Source organism: Balaenoptera acutorostrata, chromosome 6, assembly GCF_949987535.1.
Source record: "Balaenoptera acutorostrata chromosome 6, mBalAcu1.1, whole genome shotgun sequence".
NCBI classification, from domain to species: Eukaryota; Metazoa; Chordata; class Mammalia; order Artiodactyla; family Balaenopteridae; genus Balaenoptera; species Balaenoptera acutorostrata.
This window is the reverse complement of record NC_080069.1, coordinates 103156854-103180018: the sequence shown is the minus strand read 5'-3', so window position 1 is coordinate 103180018 and position 23165 is coordinate 103156854. Positions and strand designations below refer to the sequence as shown.

General features: G+C 39.3%; 1 protein-coding gene and 1 pseudogene across 1 annotated transcript; one reads left to right on the top strand and one right to left on the bottom strand.

Annotated features, from left to right (window-relative positions):
- Positions 1 to 5748: 5748 nt before the first annotated feature.
- On the bottom strand, positions 5749 to 6388 carry LOC114237156 (tricarboxylate transport protein, mitochondrial-like; annotated as a pseudogene).
- Positions 6389 to 16484: 10096 nt separating this feature from the next.
- LOC114237142 (olfactory receptor 2K2) lies at positions 16485 to 17517 on the top strand. The gene is given in 4 exon segments (XM_028165385.2): positions 16485 to 16702; positions 16704 to 16893; positions 16896 to 17071; positions 17073 to 17517. Coding segments are annotated over 4 exon segments (942 nt in total). The 5' UTR covers positions 16485 to 16571.
- Positions 17518 to 23165: the final 5648 nt, after the last annotated feature.

The following is a 23165-nucleotide window of genomic DNA, read 5'->3' as shown; positions in this document are numbered from 1 at the left end:
AAAAAAAAAACGTGGAGGGGGGTAAAAATGCAAGGATGTTAAAATGCATTCCAACTTAAGGGATCTGCAACTTAATCGCATATATATATACAGATTGCTATATATAAACCTCATAATAACCATAAACCAAAAATCTATAATAGATACACAGAAAAGAGAAAGAAATCCAGGCATAATACTAAAGATAGTCATCAAATCACAAGGGAAGAGAGCAAAAGAAAAAAAAAGGAACAAGAAAGCTACAAAGACAACCCCCAAACAACAAAATGTCAAAAGTACATACCCATCAATAATTACTTTAAATGGACTAAATGCTCCAATCGGAAGACACAGAGTGACTATATATATGTTGCCTACAAGAGACGCCAGATCTGAAGATGCACACAGACTGAAAATGAGGGAATGGAAAGAGGTATTCCATGCATGTGGAAACGAAAAGAAAACCGGAGTAGCAATAGTTACATCAGAAAAATTGACTTTAAAACAAAGACTGTGACAAGAGACAAAGAAGGACATTACATAATGATCAAGGGATCAATCCATGAGGAGATATAACAATTGTAAATATATATGCACCCAACATAGGAGCACCTCAATACATAAAGGAACACCTAATACATAACATACACCTAAAACACCTAACATAGGAACACCTAAATACATAAAGCAAATCTTAATAGATATAAAGGGAGAAATCAAGAGTAACACAATAATGGCAGGGGATTTTAACACCCCACTTAATAATTTTCATATATAACGTACAGCAGTGTTAATTATATTTATATGTTGTACTTTAAATTCCTAATACTTATTTAACTCATAACTGTCAGTTTGTACCTTCATTCTATTTTCCTACCTCCCAGCCCCCACCTCTGGTAACTACATATCTAATCTCTTTTTCTGTGAGTTTGTTTGTCTTTGAAGTAAAAATTGACCTACAACACTATGTTAGTTCCTGGTGCATGGCATAATGACTTGGTATTTCTATACATTACAAAATGATCACCAGGATAAGTCTAGTTACTATCTGTCACTGTACAAAGATGTTATATTATTATTGACTTATTCCCCACACTGTACATTTTATGCCCATGACATTTATTTCGTAGCTGGAAGTTTGTACCTCTTAATTTCCCTTACCTGTTTCTCTCATGCCCCCAACTCCCCTCCCCTCTGGTAACTACCTCTTTGTTCTCTATATCTATGACTCTGTTTTTGCTCTGTTTGTTCAGTTGCTTTGTTTTTTAAATTCCACATGTAAGTGAAATCATACAGTTTGTCTTTTTCTGTCTGAATTACTTCACTTAGCATCATGCCCTCAAGGTCCATCCATGGTGTTGCAGATGGCAAGATTTCATTATTTTTTAAGACTGAATAATATTCCATTGTATTTATATGTATATGTGTGTGTATATATATATACACATATACACACATATACACACACATATATATGTACATATACATACACATATATATACACATATACACACATATACACACATATATATGTATATATACATATCACTTCTTTATCCATCTGTTGATGGGGACTTAGGTTGCTTCCATATCTTGGCTATTGTAAAGAATGTTGCAATGAACATGGGAGTGCATATATCTCTTTGAGATAGTCATTTAGTTTTCTTTGGATATGTTCCCAGGAGCGGGATTGCTGGATCATATGGTAGTTCTATTTTTAATTTCTTGAGGAAACTTCGTACTGTTTTCCATAGTGACTGTACCAGTTTATATTCCCACCAACAGTGCACAGGGTTCTCCTTTCTCAGTGCTGAATTTTTTTTAATAGATGGTGAAATGTTCTAGGATTGATTGTGCTGATATTTGCATGACTGTGAATACACTAAAAAAAAAATCATTGAATTGTACACTTTAAATGGGGGCAATTGTATGGTATATGAATTATATCTTAGTAAAGTTTAAAAAAAAAGACAATCCATTGTAACTGGTTGGGGCATTTTAGAGTATTTGTAAGTTACAGATAACGAAACATGTATTGATTATTTTTCCATACACACTATTTGTTAAAATATGTTAATAAATTGTGTTCCCTAACAAAATGAAGCACAAGATACCACTAGATACCCATTGAAATGGCTAAAATCAAAAAGAGTTACAATACCAAGCATCGGCACAGATATAGAGTAACAGAATTGTCATATATTACTAATGCAGTTTCAAAATGGTACAGCATCTTTTTTTAAAAATAAATTTATTTATTTTATTTGTTTTTGGCTGCGGTGGGTCCTCGTTGCTGCGTGTGGGCTTTCTCTAATTGAGGCGAGCGGGGGCTACTCTTCATTGCAGCGTATCGGCTTCTCACTGTGGTGGCCTCCCCTGTTGCGGAGCACGGGCTCTAGGCGTGTGGGCTTCAGTAGTTGTGGCACGTGGGCTCAGCAGTTGTGGCTCGCGGGCTCCAGAGCGCAGGCTCAGTAGTTGTGGCGCACAGGCTTAGTTACTCTGCGGCATGTGGGATCTTCCTGGACCAGGGCTCAAACCCGTGTCCCCTGCATTGACAGGTGGATTCTTAACCACTGTGCCACCAGGGAAGCCCCCTGGTACAGCATCTTTAAGAAACAGTTTGGTATATCATATGAAGTTAAGCATATACTTGCATTATGACCCAGAAATTTTACTCCAGAGTATTTACCCAGGACAAATAAAAACCTATGTTTGCACAAAAACTTGTAAGTGAAGAGCAGAATTATTCATAATAGCTCAAAACTGAAAGCAATCCAAATGTCTATCAACTAGTGAATAAACCGTTGTGACAGATTTATACAGTGGAATACTACTCAGTAATGAAAAGAAATGACCAATACAAATATAAAATATTTTGCTAAGTGGCAAGGCTGTATATTATATAATTCTATTTATAGGAAATTCTAGAAAAGGAAAACTATAGTGACAGAAATCAGATCAGTAGTTTCAGGCATGAGGTCAGGGGAGACTGACTGCAAATGAGCACAAGAGAACTTCTTAGTTGTTGGGAATATTCTATACCTTGATTATGGCCATAAAACAAATTATGGCTCTCACTTATTTAAAACAGCTCTCCATTGTCCACAAAATTAAATTTAACCTACTTAATCTGGCATAAAACCCATTTATGATGTTATTACTGCCTACTCTTAACAACTTGTAAGTTTATGCTTCTGCCTGACTTTTGTCAATCAAAACAACTATCAGATGCAAGACTGTGCTAAACTAGAAGTTCTGTGTTTAGAAAATAAGGCTTCTTGAGACCTCCTTGTTCACCAACAATTCCAGTGTGTGCTTGGAATCTTTTTTGAGTCATCTGGGGAGAAGCCTCCATGGACCCTCTGTACATTTGTGCTCACATAATTCCATCATGAAATGTATACAATCTGAGTGCTTTCAGGTGTTCTTTTTTATATGTAGCTCCCAATATTACACTTTAAATTTCTTGACAAAATAACTTTCTCTTTGAATCCCTAAAGAATATTTACTCACAGAATGTATCCTATCTTTTAATTGGTTTTACCGAGGCTTTTTAGTCTGAGATCAGCTCACCAGTTCTGACCGCAGCTTGAATAAACTCCTGCCTAAAGGAAAAAAATTCTCAAATCCAAAATCCTTACCAAGTTCACACTACACAGTCTCTCACAAATATTACCCTTAAATAGTCTGAATTCCTGACCCAGACTCCATGGTATATGAGAAAATGGCTATTGTTTTACGGCAATAAGTTTTGGATACTTTATTATGTAGCAAGAGGAAACTGATACTTCTGATAGTAAATTTTCATACCATGTTGGAAAATCACTTAAAATCTACTAAAGGTGGGCTTCCCTGGTGGCACAGTAGTTAAGAATCCTCCTGCCAATGCAGGGGACACGGGTTCAAGCCCTGGTCCGGGAAGATCCCACATGCTGTGGAGCAACTAAGCCCGTGTGCCACAACTACTGAGCCTGTGCTCTAGAGCCCGTGAGCCACAACTACTGAGCCTGCATGCCACAACTACTGAAGCCCGTGCACCTAGAGCCTGTGCTCTGCAGCAAGAGAAGCCACCTTAATGAGAGGCCTGCACACTGCAACAAAGAGTAGCCCCCGCTCGCTGCAATTAAAAAGAAAGCCTGTGCACAGCAACGAAGACCCAATGCAGCCATAAATAAATAAATAAATAAATAAATAAATAAATTTATATATATATAAAAGCTAGAGTAAATATTTAAAAAAAAATCTACTAAAGGTGACTTAAGCGTGTTCTGTCACTTACTGCTTTCACTCCTAAGTATATGCTCATGCACAGACATGAACCAAAAGGCACACATGCAGGTTTGTAACAACATTAGTTGAAGCAGCCAAAAGGTAGAGCGAGCCAATTAAAATGTCTAACAACAGAACAGTGGATAAAGTATGTTATGATCATAAAATGGACTATCATATAGTAATAAAAAATGGACAAACTGCAGCCGTATCAACATGGATCTTGCAAGCATACTGTGGAGGGAAGGAAGCCAAACACACCACAATGCATAGTCTGATGGCATAAAATCAGCAGGTAATGTTCTGTGTGTACTCGAGAAAAATGTGTATGTGTATTTGTATATTTTGTTGGGTGGGTGTTCTATAGGTGGTGTGAAATCTGGTTGGTTTATAGTGTTGTGCCAGCCTCCTATATCCTTGTTGGTATGCTATCTAGTTTTTTTTTTTTAACCAATTATTGAGAGTTCAGTATTAAAGTCTTCACCTATTACTGTTGCATTGTCTAGTTCTCCCTCTAATTCTGTCAGTTTCTGTTTCGAGTGTTTTGGGGCTCTTCTTTTCAGGTGCATATATATATTTATTTTATTTAGGCTTTTTAAAATTTTTATTTTATTTATTTTATTATTATTTTTTAATTTATTTACTTATTTGTTTTTGGCTGCGTTGGGTCTTCGTTGCTGTGTGCAGGCTTTCTCTAGTTGCGGCCTCTAGTTGCGGTGAGCAGGGGCTACTCTTCGTTGCGGTGCATGGGCTTCTCATTGCCATGGCTTCTCTTGTTGTGGAGCACGGGCTCTAGGCGCGTGGGCTTCAGTAGTTGTGGCACGTGGGCTTGGTAGTTGTGGCTCGTGGGCTCTAGAGCACAGGCTCAGTAGTTGTGGCGCATGGGTTTAGTTGCTCTGCAGCATGTGGGATCTTCCCGGACCAGGGCTCGAATCCCTGTCCTCTGCATTGGTAGGTGGATTCTTAACCACTGCCACCAGGGAAGTCCCCATATATATATTTATAATTGTGTCTTCTTGATGGGTTGACCTTTCTATCATTACTAAATATGGGCCATATTTTCCTGTTTCTTTGCATACCTCATATTTTGTTGTTGTTGAAAACTGGACATTAAAAATAATATTGTGTGGCAAATCTGAAAATCAGATTCCCTTCCCATTCCAGAGTTTGTTGCTGTTGGTGTGTTCTATTTTTAGTGACTTTGTGAACTAATTCTGTAAAGTCTCAATTCTTTATTGGACCTGACCAATGAAGTCTCTACTCAGTTAGCTGAATGGTCAGCTAATGACTGGACAGAGATTTCCTTAAATACATTGCACCAAGAAGTTCCCCATTCTGGCAGCTACTCCTGTTTCTCCATTAGCCAAAGTTCAATTATCCAAGACTAATAATATAATAATAATAATAGAGAATAGCTAAGACCAGCCAACAACCTATAATTCAATTTGAGCTATCACTACTTTGATAGATCCTTAGTCTTCCCGCCCAGACCCTCAGGGCTCAGTCCGTCTTCCACCCTGTGTTGAGCAGCTTCACTACCTCATCGTAGATGATGAACACGAGGGCCACGTCCAGGCAGGCCCGGCCCCGGCGGGGGACGATGCCACTGTAGAATGCTTTGAGCTCCTCATCCCTCAGGACCTGCGGGAAGCCGTCCACCTGTTCGGTGTTGCCCCGCCTCCCGGCCCTGCTTCCGGTCTTGACCTAGTCCAGAGGCGTGTTCCCAAAGACGCTGGCTGTGCTCGCGATAGCTTGGAAACCCCGTGATCAGCGGTTTCAGGGCCTAGCTAGAGTTGGGTCCTGGGTACCAGTTGTGTAGGGAGCTTCTGACCAAGAAGCGGACGGCCCGCTGGGATCTGCCGGCTGGCGGCCCTGGTAAGTCCTCTTCAGCCCTTGTTCCCGAACAATCTCCCTGACCCCGTGGTGGAGTCCTCTGTACTGTGGGTTTAGGGGAGATCTGGTCGTGTATGAACGTCACCTCGATGGTCTCCCTGGGTGCACGGCCTCGGCCTCACGGGCGCCCAGGCCACACAGCAGCCCACGTGCTGTCCAGAGGTCCCTGGGCATCCCGCGCGTGGGTGCTGAGGAACGCGACCATCCTGGACCTGATGGCTGCTTTGGGGCTGGAGCCGTGGAGCGGGGAGGAGGCCTCGGTGCAGTCCGGGGCACCTGAACGGCGGACCTCCTGCCATACTCAGTCCCAGTGCCCAGGGACCCGGCCGTGCGAACGCGCGTAGGGCTGCACCTGTGTCATCATGTACCCGGTGGGGAAGGTGATGCAAACTGCGGTCCGGCCGCTAGGGTGCCTGTGGGGACCAGGGACCCGCTCCTGAGAACCCTGCCGCCCCGCCGACGCGGACTTGGCTGCGTCTGAGCCGCTGGGAGGCCTAGCCGGTCCCCACGCTCCACCCGCGTTGTCCTGGCGAGGCAGAGGGGTGACACGCAGGTCGAGCCCCTCCAGAGTGAACTTTTAAAAAACATATTTATAATTAGGCATTTAGGTACCCCAAATATAAAAATATTGTGGAGATTCTTGCAGCCATTGATAATTCAGTGTCTAAAACGTTTAATATTTGTGTAAGAAAAATAAAATACCTTAGTAAAAAAAAATTTAAAAATTTTTTATTTTATTGAAGTATAGTTGATTTACAATGTTGTGTTAATTTCTGCTGTACAGGAAAGTGATTCAGTTATCCATATATATATATATATATATATACACACACACACACATATATGTTCTTTTTTGTATTTATTTCCATTTTGGTTTATTGCAGGATATTGAATATAGTTCCCTGTGCTCTACAGTAGGACCTTGTTGTTTATCCAGTTTATATAATAATAGTTTGCATCTGCTAATCCGAAACTCCCAATCCATCCCTCCCCCACCCTCCTTCCCCTTGGCAACCACAAGTTTGTTCTCTGTGTCTGTGAGTCTGTTTCTGTTTCGTAGATAAGTTCACTTGCGTCATATTTTAGATTCCACGTGTAAGTGATATTTGGTATTTGTCTTTCTCTTTGTGACTTACTTCACTTAGTATAATTTCTAGGTCCATCCATGTTGCTGAAAATGGTATTATTTCCTTCTTTTTATGGCTGAGTAGTATTCCATTGTATATATGTACCACATCTTCTTTATCCATTCATCTGTCAGTGGACATTTAGGTTGTTTACATGAATTGGCTATTGTGAATTGTGCTGCTATGAATATAGGGGTACATGTATCTTTCTGAATTACAGTTTTGTTGGGCTATATGCCCAGGAATGGGATTGCTGAATCATATGGCAACTCTATTTTTAGTTAGAAAACATATTTTTTAATGAACTATTTAAAGATAAGTTGGAGGGTAAGTCACCCCTTTAATAACAAATACTTCAGTATTTAACAACAAGAAAATTCTCTTACATAACCACAGTGCAGTTATGAAGATCAAGAAATTTAACTTAGGGACTTCCCTGGTGGTCCAGTGGTAAACAATCCGCCTTACAATGCAGAGGATGCGAGTTCAATCCCTGGTCAGGGAACTAAGATTCCCACATGCCGCGGGGCAGCTAAGCACATGTGCCACAACTATTGAGCTCACGCGCCTCAAGGAGAGAGCCCATATTCCACAAACTACAGAGCCCATGCTCTCTGGAGCCCACATGCCACAACTGGAGAGAGAAAACCCGCACGCCACAATGAGAGAGAAGCCCGCACACCACAACAAAAGATCCTGCATGCCTCAGTGAAGATCCTGCATGCCACAACTAAGACCCGACACAGCCAAAAATAAATTAAATAAATAAGTAAATCTTTAAAAAAAATTTAACTCAAAAAAAACTAAAAAGAAAAAAGAAATTTAACTCTGATACCATACTGTTATCTAATTCACAGCCCATATACCAATTTTGTCCATTGTCCTAATAATGTCCGTTAGAGCTAAGTTTTTCCTGGTCTAATATTCAGTGCTGGGTCATGCATTGCCTTTAGCTGTCATGTCTCTTCAGTCTCCTGGAATATTTCCTTAGCCCTTTTGTTTTTCTGTTTCCCGACCTTGACATTTTTGAAAAGTATAGGCTGGTTATTTTGCAGAGTATCCCTCAATTTAATTTTGTCTGGTTTTTCCTCATGAGTAGATTCAGGTTATGTGTTTTTGAGAGGAATCCCACAGAAGTGATACTGTGTCCTCAGTGGAGGCACGTGGAGTCAATATGTCCCATTATTGGTGATGTTAAGGTGGCTCTCTGCTGTAAAGCTATTATCATCTTGTTTTTGAAATTAATAAGTAGTTTGTGGTGAGATACTTTGACATTATGTAAATATCCTGTCTCTCATCCAGCTTTTACCTATGCAACTGTGATATTTACATCTACCTACTGTAACATTTTACCTATTATAATCTATTACTATAACAACCTAAACCTTGATTGATGATTTTCTAACTACATCATTCTTCTATGTTTATATTTTGGCATTCTACTGTAAGGCAGACCCCTCCTTCTTCCCTCCCCTCCCCTCCCCTCCTTTCCCCTCTCCTTCCCTCCCCTCCCCTCCTTTCCACTCCCCTCCCCTCCCTCTCTCCCTCCCTCCCTTCCTTCCTTCCAAAAGAATTCATGCATTCTTATTTCATTCTATGGATTATAATCCATTTTTACCATTAGTTATTTTGATGCTCAAAATAATCTGTCCCAGACCTGGCCAATGGGAGCCTCATCAAGTGGGCTCCTATAGCCTTTTGAAATATCCCAGTTGTTCTTTGCATACTTCCTTATGTTCTAGTGCAATAAGGTACTCCAAGCGAATCTTGTCCTATTCTTGCTCTAGCCTTGGCATCAGCCATTTCTCTAAGGAGCTACAATATGTTTCCTATTAGTTGAGAATTGCATTCATTTAGAAACCAAGGTGTGGGTGGAGGTGTTCCATTGCTTAAAGGCCCTCTCAATATGTGTAATTGAATAAAAGTTCGATCACTCGTTGGGACAAGTGGCTTAACGAGTAAACTTTCTTCCTTTAATCTCTGAAAAGTAGAGAGCGGTTTCACAAATGAAAAAAAAAATACATGTAGTTTCACCAATGAAAAAAATACGTCTTAGAATTCTAGGGATACCTTTTTTCTATATACTGTTAAGTATTCTACACTGTAATCTTTCAAGAAAAAAAAATTTTGATATAACTAGGTTGGACAGGGAGGAGTAGAAGACTCTGTTTTTATGAGTTCTTTGAAATTATTTTGGGGGAACTGTGGTTCACTCAGTCTCAGTTTTTAAAAGTTTGATATAATTGGATCTTTGGGACATTATCCCTGAAGGAGCTGAAGTTTCAAACCTCTGCATATTATAGTTGCTGAACTGTTAATTGTTCAGGGACAACAGGTGTTTCCCCAAAACAACAGGTGATTTAAATTTACATAGTATTTCAGTTGTTATACTTTGGTATTTTTAGTTACTGAGGTAACAGTCAATACTTTTGAAAAAAATGAATTGCATTTTTGACTTTCATGTAATATGTTTAACATTTTTAACATAGATGCATTCATTCTTTCTTGCACATAGCTAACTTTATGAAGTATATCATAAATAATATTTTAATTGGAATTGGTGACAGGGAATTGAATTTTTCTTGGATACTATTTCTAAACAGTAGAAAATATCAAGTTGAAGGCAACTGGGCTGATTTTTCATTCTAAAAAAATTGTGGGAGTGTCCTGTGAGGAGCTTCAGTACACGTCCCAAGCTAAGGTGTCGGCTCAGCCGTTTCACAAGGAACTCTGGTCTGAAGGGCGGGGGGCAAGGCCTCTGCACGGGGCCCGCTATGAGCAAGTGAAACAGACTAAGCACAAAGGGAAAAAAGGTGGATGAGCTAGGCCTGAAGTGAGACTGCCAGATTTATGTCCTTTCCAGATGAAGTGTGGATCCTCTAGCTACAAGAGGTGTGAAGAGAGAGGACCTTCAGGATGGCGGGGGAGTAAGACGTGGAGATCACCTTCCTCCCCACAAATACATCAAAAATGCATTTACAGGGGGCTTCCCTGGTGGCGCAGTGGTTGAGAATCTGCCTGCCAATGCAGGGGACACGGGTTCGAGCCCTGGTCTGGGAAGATCCCACATGCTGCGGAGCAGCTAGGCCCGTGAGCCACAATTACTGAGCCTGCGCATCTGGAGCCTGTGCTCAGCAACAAGAGAGGCTGCGATAATGAGAGGCCCGCACACTGCAATAAAGAGTGGCCCCCACTTGCCGCAACTAGAGAAAGCCCTCGCACAGAAACGAAGACCCAACACAGCCATAAATAAATAAATTAATTAATTAAAAAAAATGCATTTACATGTGGAACAACTCCTACAGAACACCTAGTGAACACTGTCAGAAGACCTCAGACTTCCAAAAAGCTGTGTGGCTGACAGGGTCTTGGTGCTCCAGCCAGCTGCCAGGCTTGAGCCTCTGAGGTGGGAGAGCTGAGTTCAGGACACTGGACCACCAGAGACCTCCCGGCCCCACGTAATATCAATCAGCGAGAGCTGTCCCAGAGATCGCTGTCTCAACGCTAAGACCTAGTTCCACTCAATGACCAGCAAGCTCCAGTACTGGACACCCTATGCCAAACAGCTAGCAAGACAGTAACACAATAATAGTAGGTGACTTTTACACCCCACTTTCACCAATGAACAGATCAACCAAAATGAAAATAAATAAGGAAACACAAGCTTTAAATGACATTAAACAAGATGGGTTTACTTGATATTTACAGGACATTCCATCCAAAAACAACAGAATACACTTTCTTCTCAAGTGTTTATGGAACATTCTCCAGGATACACCATATCTTGGGTCCCAAATCAAGCCTTGGTAAATTTAAGAAAATTGAAATCGTATCAAGTATCTTTTCCAACCACAAAGCTATGAGACTAGATATCAATTACAGGAAAAAATCTGTAAAAAATACAAACACATGGGGGCTAAACAATATGCTACTAAATAACCAAGAGATCACTGAAGAAATCAATGAGGAAATAAAAAAATACCTAGAAATAAATGACAATGAAAACACGATGACCCAAAACCTATGGGATGCAGCAAAAGCAGTTCTAAGAGGGCAGTTTATAGCAATACAATCCTCCCTCAAGAAACAAGAAAAATCTCAAATAAGCAAGCTAATCTTACACCAATTAGAGAAAGAGGAACAAAAAACCCCCAAAGTTAGCAGAAGGAAAGAAATCGTAAAGATCAGATCAGAAGTAATGAAAAAGAAATGAAGGAAAAAATAGCAAAGATCAATAAAACTAAAAGCTGGTTCTTTGAGAAGATAAACAAAATTGATAAACCATTAGCCAGACTCATCAAGAAAAAAATGGAGAAGACTCAAATCAATAGAATTAGAAATGGAAAAGGAGAAGTAACAACTGACACTGCAGAAATACAGAGGATCATGAGAGATTACTACAAGCAACTATATGCCAATAAAATGGACAACCTGGAAGAAATGGACAAATTCTTAGAAAAACACAACCTTCCAAGACTGAACCAGGAAGAAATAGAAAATATAAGCAGACCAATCACAAACACTGAAATTGAGACTGTGATTAAAAATCTTCCAACAAACAAAAGCCAGGACCAGATGGCTTCACAGGCAAATTCTATCAAACATTTAGAGAAGAGCTAACACCTATCCTTCTCAAACTCTTCCAAAATATAGCAGAGAGAGGAACACTCCCAAACTCATTCTACGAGCCCACCATCACGCTGATACCAAAATCAGATAAAGATGTCACAAAAAAGGAAAACTACAGGCCAAAATCACTGATGAACATAGATGCAAAAATCCTCAACAAAATACTAGCAAATAGAATCCAACAGCATATTAAAAGGATCATACCCCATGATCAAGTGGGGTTTATCCCAGGAATGCAAGGATTCTTCAATATATGCAAATCAATCAATGTGATACACCATATTAACAAATTGAAGCAGAAAAACCATATGATCATCTCAATAGATGCAGAAAAAGCTTTTGACAAAATTCAACACCCATTTATGATAAAAACTCTCAGGAAGTAGGCACAGAGGGAACTTACCTCAACATAATAAAGGCCATGTATGACAAACCCACAGCCAACATCGTTCTCAATGGTGAAAAACTGAAACCATTTCTACTAAGATCAGGAACAAAACAAGGTTGCCCACTCTCATCACTATTATTCAACATAGTTTTGGAAGTTTTAGCCACAGCAATCAGAAAAGAAAAAGAAATAGAAGGAACCCAAATCGAAAAAGAAGAAGTAAAACTGTCCCTGTTTGCAGATGATATGATACTATACATAGAGAATCCTAAAGATGCTACCAGAAAACTACTAGACCTAATCAATGAATTTGGTAAAGTAGCAGGATACAAAATTAATGCACAGAAATCTCTTGCATTCCTATACACTAATGATGGAAAATCTGAAAGAGAAATTAAGGAAACACTCCCATTTACCACTGCAACAAAAAGAATAAAATACCTAGGAATAAACCTACCTAAGGAGACAAAAGACCTGTATGCAGAAAACTATAAGACACTGATGAAAGAAATTAAAGATGATACCAACAGATGGAGAGATATACCATGTTCTTGGATTAGAAGAATCAACATTGTGCAAATGACTATACTACCCAAAGCAATCTACAGATTCAGTGCAATCCCTATCAAACTACCAATGGCATTTTTCACAGAACTAGAACAAAAAATTTCACAATTTGTATGGAAACACAAAAGACCCCGAATAGCTAAAGCAATCTTGAGAAAGAAAAACGGAGCTGGAGGAATCAGGCATCCTGAATTCAGACTGTGCTACAAAGCTACAGTAATCAACACAGTACGGTACTGGCACAAAAACAGAAATATAGATCAATGGAACAGGATAGAAAGCCCAGAGATAAACCCACACACATATGGTCACCTTACCTTTGATAAAGGAGGCAAGAATATACAGTGGAGAAAAGACAGCCTCTTCAATAAGTGGTGCTGGGAAAACTGGACAGCTACATGTAAGAGAATGAAATTAGAACACTTCCTAACACCATACACAAAAATAAACTCAAAATGGATTAAAGACCTAAATGTAAGGTCAGACACTATAAGACTCTTAGAGGAAAACATAGGCAGAACACTCTACAACATAAATCACAGCAAGATCCTTTTTGACCCACCTCCTAGAGAAATGATAATAAAAACAAAATAAGCAAATGGGACCTAATAAAACTTAAAAGCTTTTGCACAGCAAAGGAAACCATAAACAAGACGAAAAGACAACCCTCAGAATGGGAGAAAATATTTGCAAATGAAGCAACTGACAAAAGATTAATCTCCAAAATATAGAAGCAGCTCATGCAGCTCACTATAAAAAAACCCAAAGAATCCAGTCCAAAAATGGGCAGAAGACCTAAATAGACATTTCTCCAAAGAAGATATACAGATTGCCAACAAACACACGAAAGGATGCTCAACATCACTAATCATTAAAGAAATGCAAATCAAAACTACAATGAGGTATCACCTCACACCAGTCAGAATGGCCATCATCAAAATATCTACAAACAATAAATGCTGGAGAGGGTGTGGAGACAAGGGAACCCTCCTACACTGTTGGTGGGAATATAAATTGATAGAGCCACTATGGAGAACAGTATGGAGGTTCCTTAAAAAAGTAAAAATAGAACTACCATATGACCCAGCAATCCCAGTACTGGGCATATTCCCTGAGAAAACCATAATTCAAAAAGACACATGCACCCCAATGTTCATTGCAGCACTATTTACCATAGCCAGGACATGGAAGCAACCTAAGTGTCCATCGACAGATGAATGGATAAAGAAGATGTGGCATGTATATACAATGGAATATTAGCCATAAAAAGAAATGAAATTGAGTTATTTGTAGTGAGGTGGATGGACCTAGAGTCTGTCATACAGAGTGAAGTAAGTCAGAAAGAGAAAAACAAATACCATATGCTAACACATATATATCGAATCTAAAAAAAAAAAAAAAAGGTTCTGAAGAACCTAGGGGCAGGACAGGAATAAAGACGCAGACGTAGAGAATGGACTTGAGAACACGGGGAGCTAGAAGAGTAAGCTGGGACGAAGTGAGAGAGTGTCATGGACATATATACACTACCAAATGTAAAATAGATATCCAGTGGGAAGCAGCCACATAGCACAGAGAGATCAGCTCTGTGCTTTGTGTCCACCTAGGGGGGTGGGATAGGGAGGGTGGGAGGGAGACGCAAGAGGCAGGGGATATGGGGATATAGGTATACGTATAGCTGATTCACTTTGTTATACAGCAGAAACTAACACAACAATGTAAAGCAATTATACTCCAATAAAGATGTTTAAAAAAAATTGTGTTTTCTTTACTAGTTTTAAGAATAGCACAGAAAAATTGTTTCTTTGAAATCATCTCTTACAATAATATAATAAAGTTTTTGTAGGAAATTTGTTGAATATAAAATCTAGCAGAGAAGTCCCTAAGAAATCATCTCTTAACTAACAAATGAGTAAGAACTAACTGCTGGGATGTAGTAAAAATGGAGCTTTTAGGAAGAAAAGCAAAAACTGCATGCTCAGGTGCTGCAGAGGGCAGTAGTACTGACAAGTGTTCTCTAGAATACTCAAAAGAGTATTCAGGGTTACTGATAATGTTTGTACCTCACTGTAAGCTGCTGGAGGTCTGATGACTAAAACAGAAAAAAAAAATGACAGGATTTGCTAATAGCCTGGATATGTGATACAGTGGGGAAGAGGTCAGAGATAATAATGTAATATAATGAAAAGTATTTGACAAATATCATGCCACTGTTATAGGGCCATGTATAAGGTATTGCTCACACCATTATTATTTTCACCATAACCATTTAGACCAGGTTTTTAAATATGAAGAACTGGGAGACAAATGATAATAATGACTGTATTAGTGATGAGAAAGTGAAGACTGAACTATTGTAAGATAAACCATATAACTAAGGAATTTACCTGTGAAAGAAAGAGCAAAAATAGGATGGCAATTTACATATGTAGCATGACAATGAAGGGAATTTTTAAGAACAGTATATTTGAAAATAGAAAAGAATTAGTGGGGAAAGGAAGAAGATTGATGGTGATAAAGAGCAATATCAGTGCGTAAGCAAGGTAAGTTTTTGTAATTTTTTTTTTTGGCTAATAATGTGAAATGTAAAAAAAAAGAAATAAAACCTTAAGTGTCTGGTATATAATTAGATGATCTATAATTTTTTATTATATTCACTCGTTTGTTTTATTTTTTAGATTCCACAAGTAGTGATATCATACAGTATTTGTCTTTGACTGATTTCACTAAGCATAATACCTTCCAAGTTCATCCATGTTGTTGCCAAGAGATTTTAAGATAATTTTTAAAGGGAGTTTAACTTCTGCATTTTCTGGATCTTCATGAGTTTTAATGTATAATAAGAGTATTGCCTGGGTATAATTTTTAGAACTATTTACATACTCACAAAGGTATGGGTCCCAATAATGAATGAAACTGTACAGGGGATGTAATAAGTGTTTAAATGAGGTAGGTTATTTGACATGACTTGTAAACTGGCTCTTACATAGAATCAGAATGGGTATCCACAGTGCTTCAAACAATGTCATCATTTTTAAAACAAGTATGTGGACCTCTAAGCTGTCAGCTGGAAAGGACAGAGTTCATTTAGACCCAGAACTTCATAGGTGTTAGTTTAAAACTCATTTATTTGTTCCTTTCAACATTCCTCCTCTTCTTCCAGTGAAGATCATTACTGGTTTTTATTTTTACAAATGTGCTTTATTTTCCTCATTTATTTGACTAACTTTTCTAATTAGTGCTCAATGTTCTTTCATATTTTTCATTACTCAGTATTTTCAAATCTTTACTGAAAACCTGCTGTGTGCCAAGCAAAGGATTACGAGCTGAGATTCAAATATTAAATTTGTTTATTCTTGTTTTCAAATTCACTCTTTTCTAAATTTTGTTTTGAAAGAAGGGCAAAGAAAACTGAAGAGACTTCTAATCTACTGATTGTGCTCTTCAGACCCAACACCAAGCTGGCTGAGCTCTAGTTGGTTCGTCTGTAAGTTGCTGACCCACCACTGAGGGACACAGGCCAAACCTGTTTCCCCTCCTCTTAGATTGATAGATACATTGTCCTGTGATTTCTTATGGTAAAATTGTGCTTATAATAGTGAAAATAAGTTCGAAAGTGTTTTCTTAACTCAATGAACATTATACTTTATCCCTCTCTTTCTGTCCTCAGATGAAATGAATAGAATAATATTAGAATAACTACAGGTAAAAGGAAGCAAATGCAAGGCGAAAATCTCACCAGTTGGAGTTTTTTTTTCCTGGAAGGTTTTTCTAGATACCCAAAGTTAGAGATTGTTCTCTTCGTCTTCAGCCTTATAATGCATCTGATAACCCTCTTGGGCAACAGCACTCTTAATCACTATCCTAGATTCATGCCTTCAAACTCCCATGTACTTGTTCCTTGGAAATCTCTCTTTCATGGATATTTGTTACATATCTGCTTCTATTCCCACTTTGCTGGTGAACTTGCTGTCATCCCAGAAAACCATCATCTTTTCTGGGTGTGCTGTACAGATGTATCTGTCCCTTGCTCTGGGCTCCAGGAGCAGTGCCTGCTCCTGGCTGTGATGGCGTATGACCATTACGTGGCCATTTGCAAGCCGCTGAGATACCCCGTCATCATGAACAGGCAGGTCTGTGTGCAGATGGCCACTGTCTCCTGGGTGAGGGGCTCTCTGACAGCCCTGCTGGAAACCAGCTTCACCCTGCAGATACCCCTCTGGGAATTTCATCCCTCACGTCATGTGTGAAATTCTGACAGTGCTGAAGCTAGCTTGCACAAGGTCATTGCTCATGGACACGATAATGCTGGTGGTCAGCGTGCTCCTCCTGCCCGTTCCAATGCTCTTAATTTACATCTCTTATGTCGTCATCCTTTCCACTATTCTGAGAACCAGCTCAGCAGAGGGAAGAAACAAAGCTTTTTCTACCTGGGGTGCTCACTCAACTGTGGTGTTCTTGTATTATGGGGCTGCACTCTCCATGTACCTAAAGCCTTCTTCGTCAGGCTCACAAGAAATAGATAAAATCATCTCATTGCTTTATGGAGTGCTTACCCCTATGCTGAACCCCATAACTTACAGTTTATGAAACAAGGAAGTCAAAGATGCTGTGAAAAAAGTGCTGGGCCAAATATACTTGCAGCAAATACAGGAAAATCTCTGACTGGGGGCCTGCAGTTTCGCCAGGGGTATGCTCCTGGCAGAACTCACCAGAGAGATTCAAGACAATATACTCACCCTTAGAACACTGACTTGAACTTGAGTTCTGTCATCTTACAGCTGTGAGATAGGTGTATACAGAGTGATTGCCTATGGGCGATAATAGGTTCCAATTTGCATTTAGTAGTAATTTCTGTCTTTTCTGTCGTATGGTTGTGAGAAGTTTGGGGCTATAGGGTCATCACACATTTGCTCCAGAAGGAAACTTGTATGAATTTAGAGTCAGTGAATGTTGGTGCAGAAGAAACTTGTCTATCATTTCTGCCTTAAATCCTTTCCAGAATGAGGTGAGAGCATAAACAAACAAAGAAACAATAGAGATTGGCCTTGGTTACTTAAGCGAGAAAAGAGAATCAGTGAAACAGAATCAATGAAAAATTAAAAGACTTGCTCAACATCACAGTTGTAGGTCCAGAACTGCAACCCTTATCCTTTGGACTTTTTCGCCAGAGCTTGTTCTACACACTGAGTGGCTCCCTAATTACCCTTCCTCATTCAAAACTCATTAAAACTCTTGACTTCCTGAGTAAGGCAGCAATGCCTACTTGATTTGCTCAGCTGCCAACCTTGCTTTTCTAAGCACCTAGATACTTGCACAAATTGTATGAATTCCTATGCCAGTATACCACCCATACACTAATTAGGTCTTTTTTTTATGTGTGTTTGTTTTTTTTCTTCATTGGATGATTGACTTCACAAAGTCATGGGTTCCTGTTATTTTGTACGTTTTGTTTACAGCAGTCATCCAGTAAACTAATAAATTTATCAGCTTTCAACCGATTTCTTTATTTGAAAAGTAAGTACCATTTGTGAAAATTATGAAGAAGAAACAGCATGGGCCAGGAGGTCTATTGCTTTGTTAATATCCAACAATCACAGAGACAATATTTACATTTGTTGTTTTAAATCTTTTATTTGTATGAAAATATTGCTTCTTAAAAATGCAGATTCTGGGTCCCTACTCTCAGATGTTCTGATTCAGTAATAATCTAATATTATCAGATTATTCTGATAATCTGCACTTATAATAGATCCCCAAGAAACTCTGAAATAGGTTATAAGATGACCATACATTGGGAGACATTATTTCCAGTGAAAACCTATCATTCCAAAAGAAAAGTGGAAATAGCTCTTATTTATCCATTTTTCCTTTTCCTTTTGTTTTTCCCCCCATTCTTTCTGCCTCCATGTGTACCTTCTCACTTGCCTACCTCCACTTCTACAGTAGGGAAGGGGAGAGGGTTTTGAGTGGAGGAAGGTTAACCCACTTGAAAAATTTCAAAATATGAAAGACCTAAAAACTTTTAGTATTGGACGTTGAGTTCTGGATTGTTTAACTCTTAGACCATTCCCTTGGATCTGCGGCTTCTATTACATGTTCCTGGATGTGTAGCCCACACAGAGAGACACTTGAAATAATCCCATGGCAAAATTCTGATGATGGAGCAAGGGGACAAATTTGGTGCCACATGTTGATGCCAAGAGATGTTTGATGGTGGGGGATGGAAACAAGCCCTGAGTAAATGGTTTTAGGATGGTAGGGGAGAGCTGACCAGGAAGCTTTCATCCTAGAAGTAATTCTTTTTCTCTTAGATACCTCAACCTTTTCAACCCAACTACCACACTCATTTCCTGGCAATTTTAAAATCATTTTGAAGTGACATTTGATAGTAGGCTTTTATTAGAGTAGCAGAGCTGGATTTTATAGTAGAGTAGAATGAATTGTCTGCCTCCTAGACTTAGTTATAATATGTGTGGTACCAAATATAAATAGGAAGAATCAGAGTTACAGAAGTAGCTGAAATCTTTACTGCAAAGAATGAGCTATGAGAATTTGAAGACACAGAGACTGAACACCCTTAGTAATTAGTATATCAGCTTTGACACAGGGAACTGAGTGTATTGACATGGGTCACTGAAGTAGATTATAAATGATCCTGATGTGAGAAGAGGACCCAGGATGGAACCCTGGCAGATATCTCCCTAGTAGCTCTTGGCTAAGAGGTTAGGAGTTACAGTAGTTACAGTGATATGTTACATAAAGTTACTGTGAAAAACAACAAGCGAATATAAATATAAATGTGTTTCATATATTACAGGCAATACTAAAGTTCATTATTGACAAATGGTACATTCTGTCATTTGGGTTAGATTCCATCTCAACCAGTACTAATTACAATCATTAGTTTTATAGATTCTCAGGTAAGGGATCCTTGTCAGGTATCATTAAAAAGAGGAATATATTTGACAGAGAAGGTAAAACCACCTCTGACAGAGTCAGTTCCTGAATGAATGATATGACCAGATTTATGCTTCAAAAAAATCAGATCATGTCATTTCCCCGTTTAAATCCCTTAGTGGCTTCTTCTTACCCTAAGCTTGAAGTCCTTAAGATGTCATGCACAGACTTTCATAATCTGATTACCCACCATTTACATCCTCTGCTCTGGGAACCCCAAATTCCTTTTAGTTCTATTAAAGTGTTGGCTCTGTCTTCTTTTATTAAAAGCACTTATCACAATTTGAAATTTGATAATAATTTGTGGGTTTACTTGTTTAATATCTCTCTCACTAGTCTGTGGGTTCATTGAGGCAAGGACTGTATCAATTTCATTTACCACTGTAGACCCAGAGCTTAGCGCAAGGTCTGGCATAGGGAAGACATTTGGTGCATACTTTTTGTGAAGGACCAAGTGCTCAGTGAATATCTGTTGAATACAAATATGCATATAATAAACTTTTGATGGCTCTTCAAATAGGTACTTGACCATTCCTGTGGTGAGAGAGATGAGGATGCCAAAGGTGACTTCCAGGTGTCAAAGAAGGCTGATATGTCATTAACTGCCACAGGGATACTTGAAGAGGACCAAGTTTGGGGGTTGAAGGGTAAACCATGAGTTGTAATTTAGACATGTGGAATTTGTCATGATTTCGAGATATATAAGAGATATCAAGGAGTCATTTGGATATGCTAGTTTGGAATTAACAAGAAAGATCAGCCTGGAGACATAAACTTGTGACATATTTGCATATATATAATAATTTAAGTATTGAACATGGTTAACTTAACTAGGGAGAGAGTATACAGTGAGAAAATTGCCTAAGTGAAACGAGAGGAACACTAATATTTAAAGCCCATCAAATAAGAAAAACCAACAAAGCGGCATTGAAAAGGAGCAACCTCTAAAGCAGGGAGAGGGCAGAAGCCAGAAGACAAATTCCAGTTTTGATCAAGATGAAATAAGCCCACTCTACCCTGCTTTTCCCACTGAATGCAATTAAAAACTCTAGACAGAATGCATGGACCAGTCATTTGAGGGCTCTGAAAAATAAATGGTAGCACCCAGACCTGGGAAGGAAACTAGAACACAAGGTACCAACAAACTGATGGTGAATTTTTTTTTTTCTTTCTCTCCTCCACCCATCCAGCACCTCTTGGCCTAGACTCAAGGGCAGCCTGAAACCCAAACCTACACACTGGGTTCAGAGAGAAAGATAGAAGAAGCTCCAAGAGAAGCTCCCTTTTTGTGGTCTGAAAAGGAGAAATGGGGAGCAAAGGAAATTTCCTGATTTAAAAAAAATTATCTCTGGGCCAAACTCCCAGGCAATCCTGTGGTGACAGTGGCAGCACCAGCAGTGGTGGCTGGGCAGGAAAGAGAACCTTCTTCCTGACTAGAAGAACTGTGGTCCCACGAGCTTGGGAAGAGTCCCCACTGCTTTTTTTTTCTCTCTCTATCCTCTCACTCTTTCATACCTGAGGCAGGGACTTCCAGCCTCCAGAACTATGAGAAAATACATTTCTGTTATCTAAGCCACCCAGTCTGTGGTACTCTGTTATGGCAGCCTGAGCAGACTAATGCATGGCCCTTGCTTCCATCTCCAAGGCCAGCAAAGATGAGTCCAGTCTTCCTCATACTGCATCACTCTGACCCTGCTTGTGTCATCACATCTCTTTCTCTAACTATCTCTTCTGTCTCCTTCTTCCAGTTTTAAGGACCTTTGTGATGACCTTGGTCCAAGACAGATAATCTCTTTATTTTAAGGTTAGCTGATTACAACCTAATTCCACCTGCAACCTTTATCTTCTTTGCCATCTAATCTAACATATTCACTGATTCTGTATCCTGATTGGATGTGGACATCTTTGGGACCTTTATTTTTCCTGCTACATCTTGATTTCAAAAGGACTGTGCTGTGAAATGGGAACACTTTTGGATTCTTGGACATTCATGCAGAACTTACTCCAATTCCTAAAGACCCAGAATGACACTGCAGTATATATGTCAGTGAGTCTGCCTATGAATCGCAGGTGATTGAGATTCACTTCAAAGTTCACACATGGAAACTCTGAAAACAGCCCCATGGTTACTTCCTCAGTTTGCATGTAATATTTGGAATAGATATTATCAACAAGTGGTACATCCCCACGTTGGCCCTATGAATTATGGAATAAGGAACATTATAGTAGGAAAATCCAAGCTGAGGCCCCTGGAACTTCTCTTTGCTACCAAATTATAACATTAAAGACCATATTGCAGGACTTCCCTGGTGGCACAGTGGTTGGGAGTCCGCCTGCCAATGCAGGGGACATGGGTTCGAGCCCTGGTCCGGGAAGATCCCACATGCTGCAGAGCAACTAAGCCCGTGTGCCACAACTACTGAGCCTGTGCTCTAGAGCCCGCAAGCCACAACTACTGAGCCCACGTGCTGCAACTACTGAAGCCTGCATGCCTAGAGCCCGTGCTCCACAGCAAGAGAAGCCACTGCAATTAGAAGCCTGCACACCACAACAAAGAGTAACCCCTGCTCGCCGCATCTGGAGAAAGCCCGCACACAGCAACGAAGACCCAACACAGCCAAAAAAAAAAAAAAAAAAAAAAAAAAAGACCATATTGCATTCCTGGTGGAATCATAGAAATCAAAGGCTTGGCATAAAAAAGAACAAAATAATGCCATTTGCAGCAACATGGATGCATCTAGAGATTATCATGCTAAGTGAAGTAAGTCAGAAAGAGAAAAACAACTACCATATGATCTCACTTATATGTGGAATTGAAAATATGACACAAATGAACCTATTTATGAAACAGAAACAGAATCCCAGACATAGAGAATAAACTGGTGGTTGCCAAGGGGGAGAGAGGGGAGAGGGATGGATTGGGAGTTTGGGATTAGCAGATACAAACTGATATGTATAGAATGGCTAAACAACAAGGTTCTACCGTATAGCACAGGGAGGGAACTATATTCAATATCCTGTGATAAACCATAATGGAAAAAAATATGAAAAACAATGTGTATATATATATGTATAACTGAGCCACTTTGCTGAACAGCAGAAATTAACACAGCTATACTTAAATTTTTTAAAAAAAGGAAATCAAAGTCTTAGAAGATTCAAGGAGTGGTGATTTCTATCACATCCTCAAATTTCCAAATTGGTAGGTGCAGAAGACTGACAGGTTTTGGGGAATGAAAATGAATTAAAATATACTTATTTTTATGGTGGTTCTAATTGCAGCTACTTTTCTAGACCTTATTAGAGTGGTGGCTTCCTTCCTTCCTCCCTCCCTCCCTCTCTCAAAAATGTGG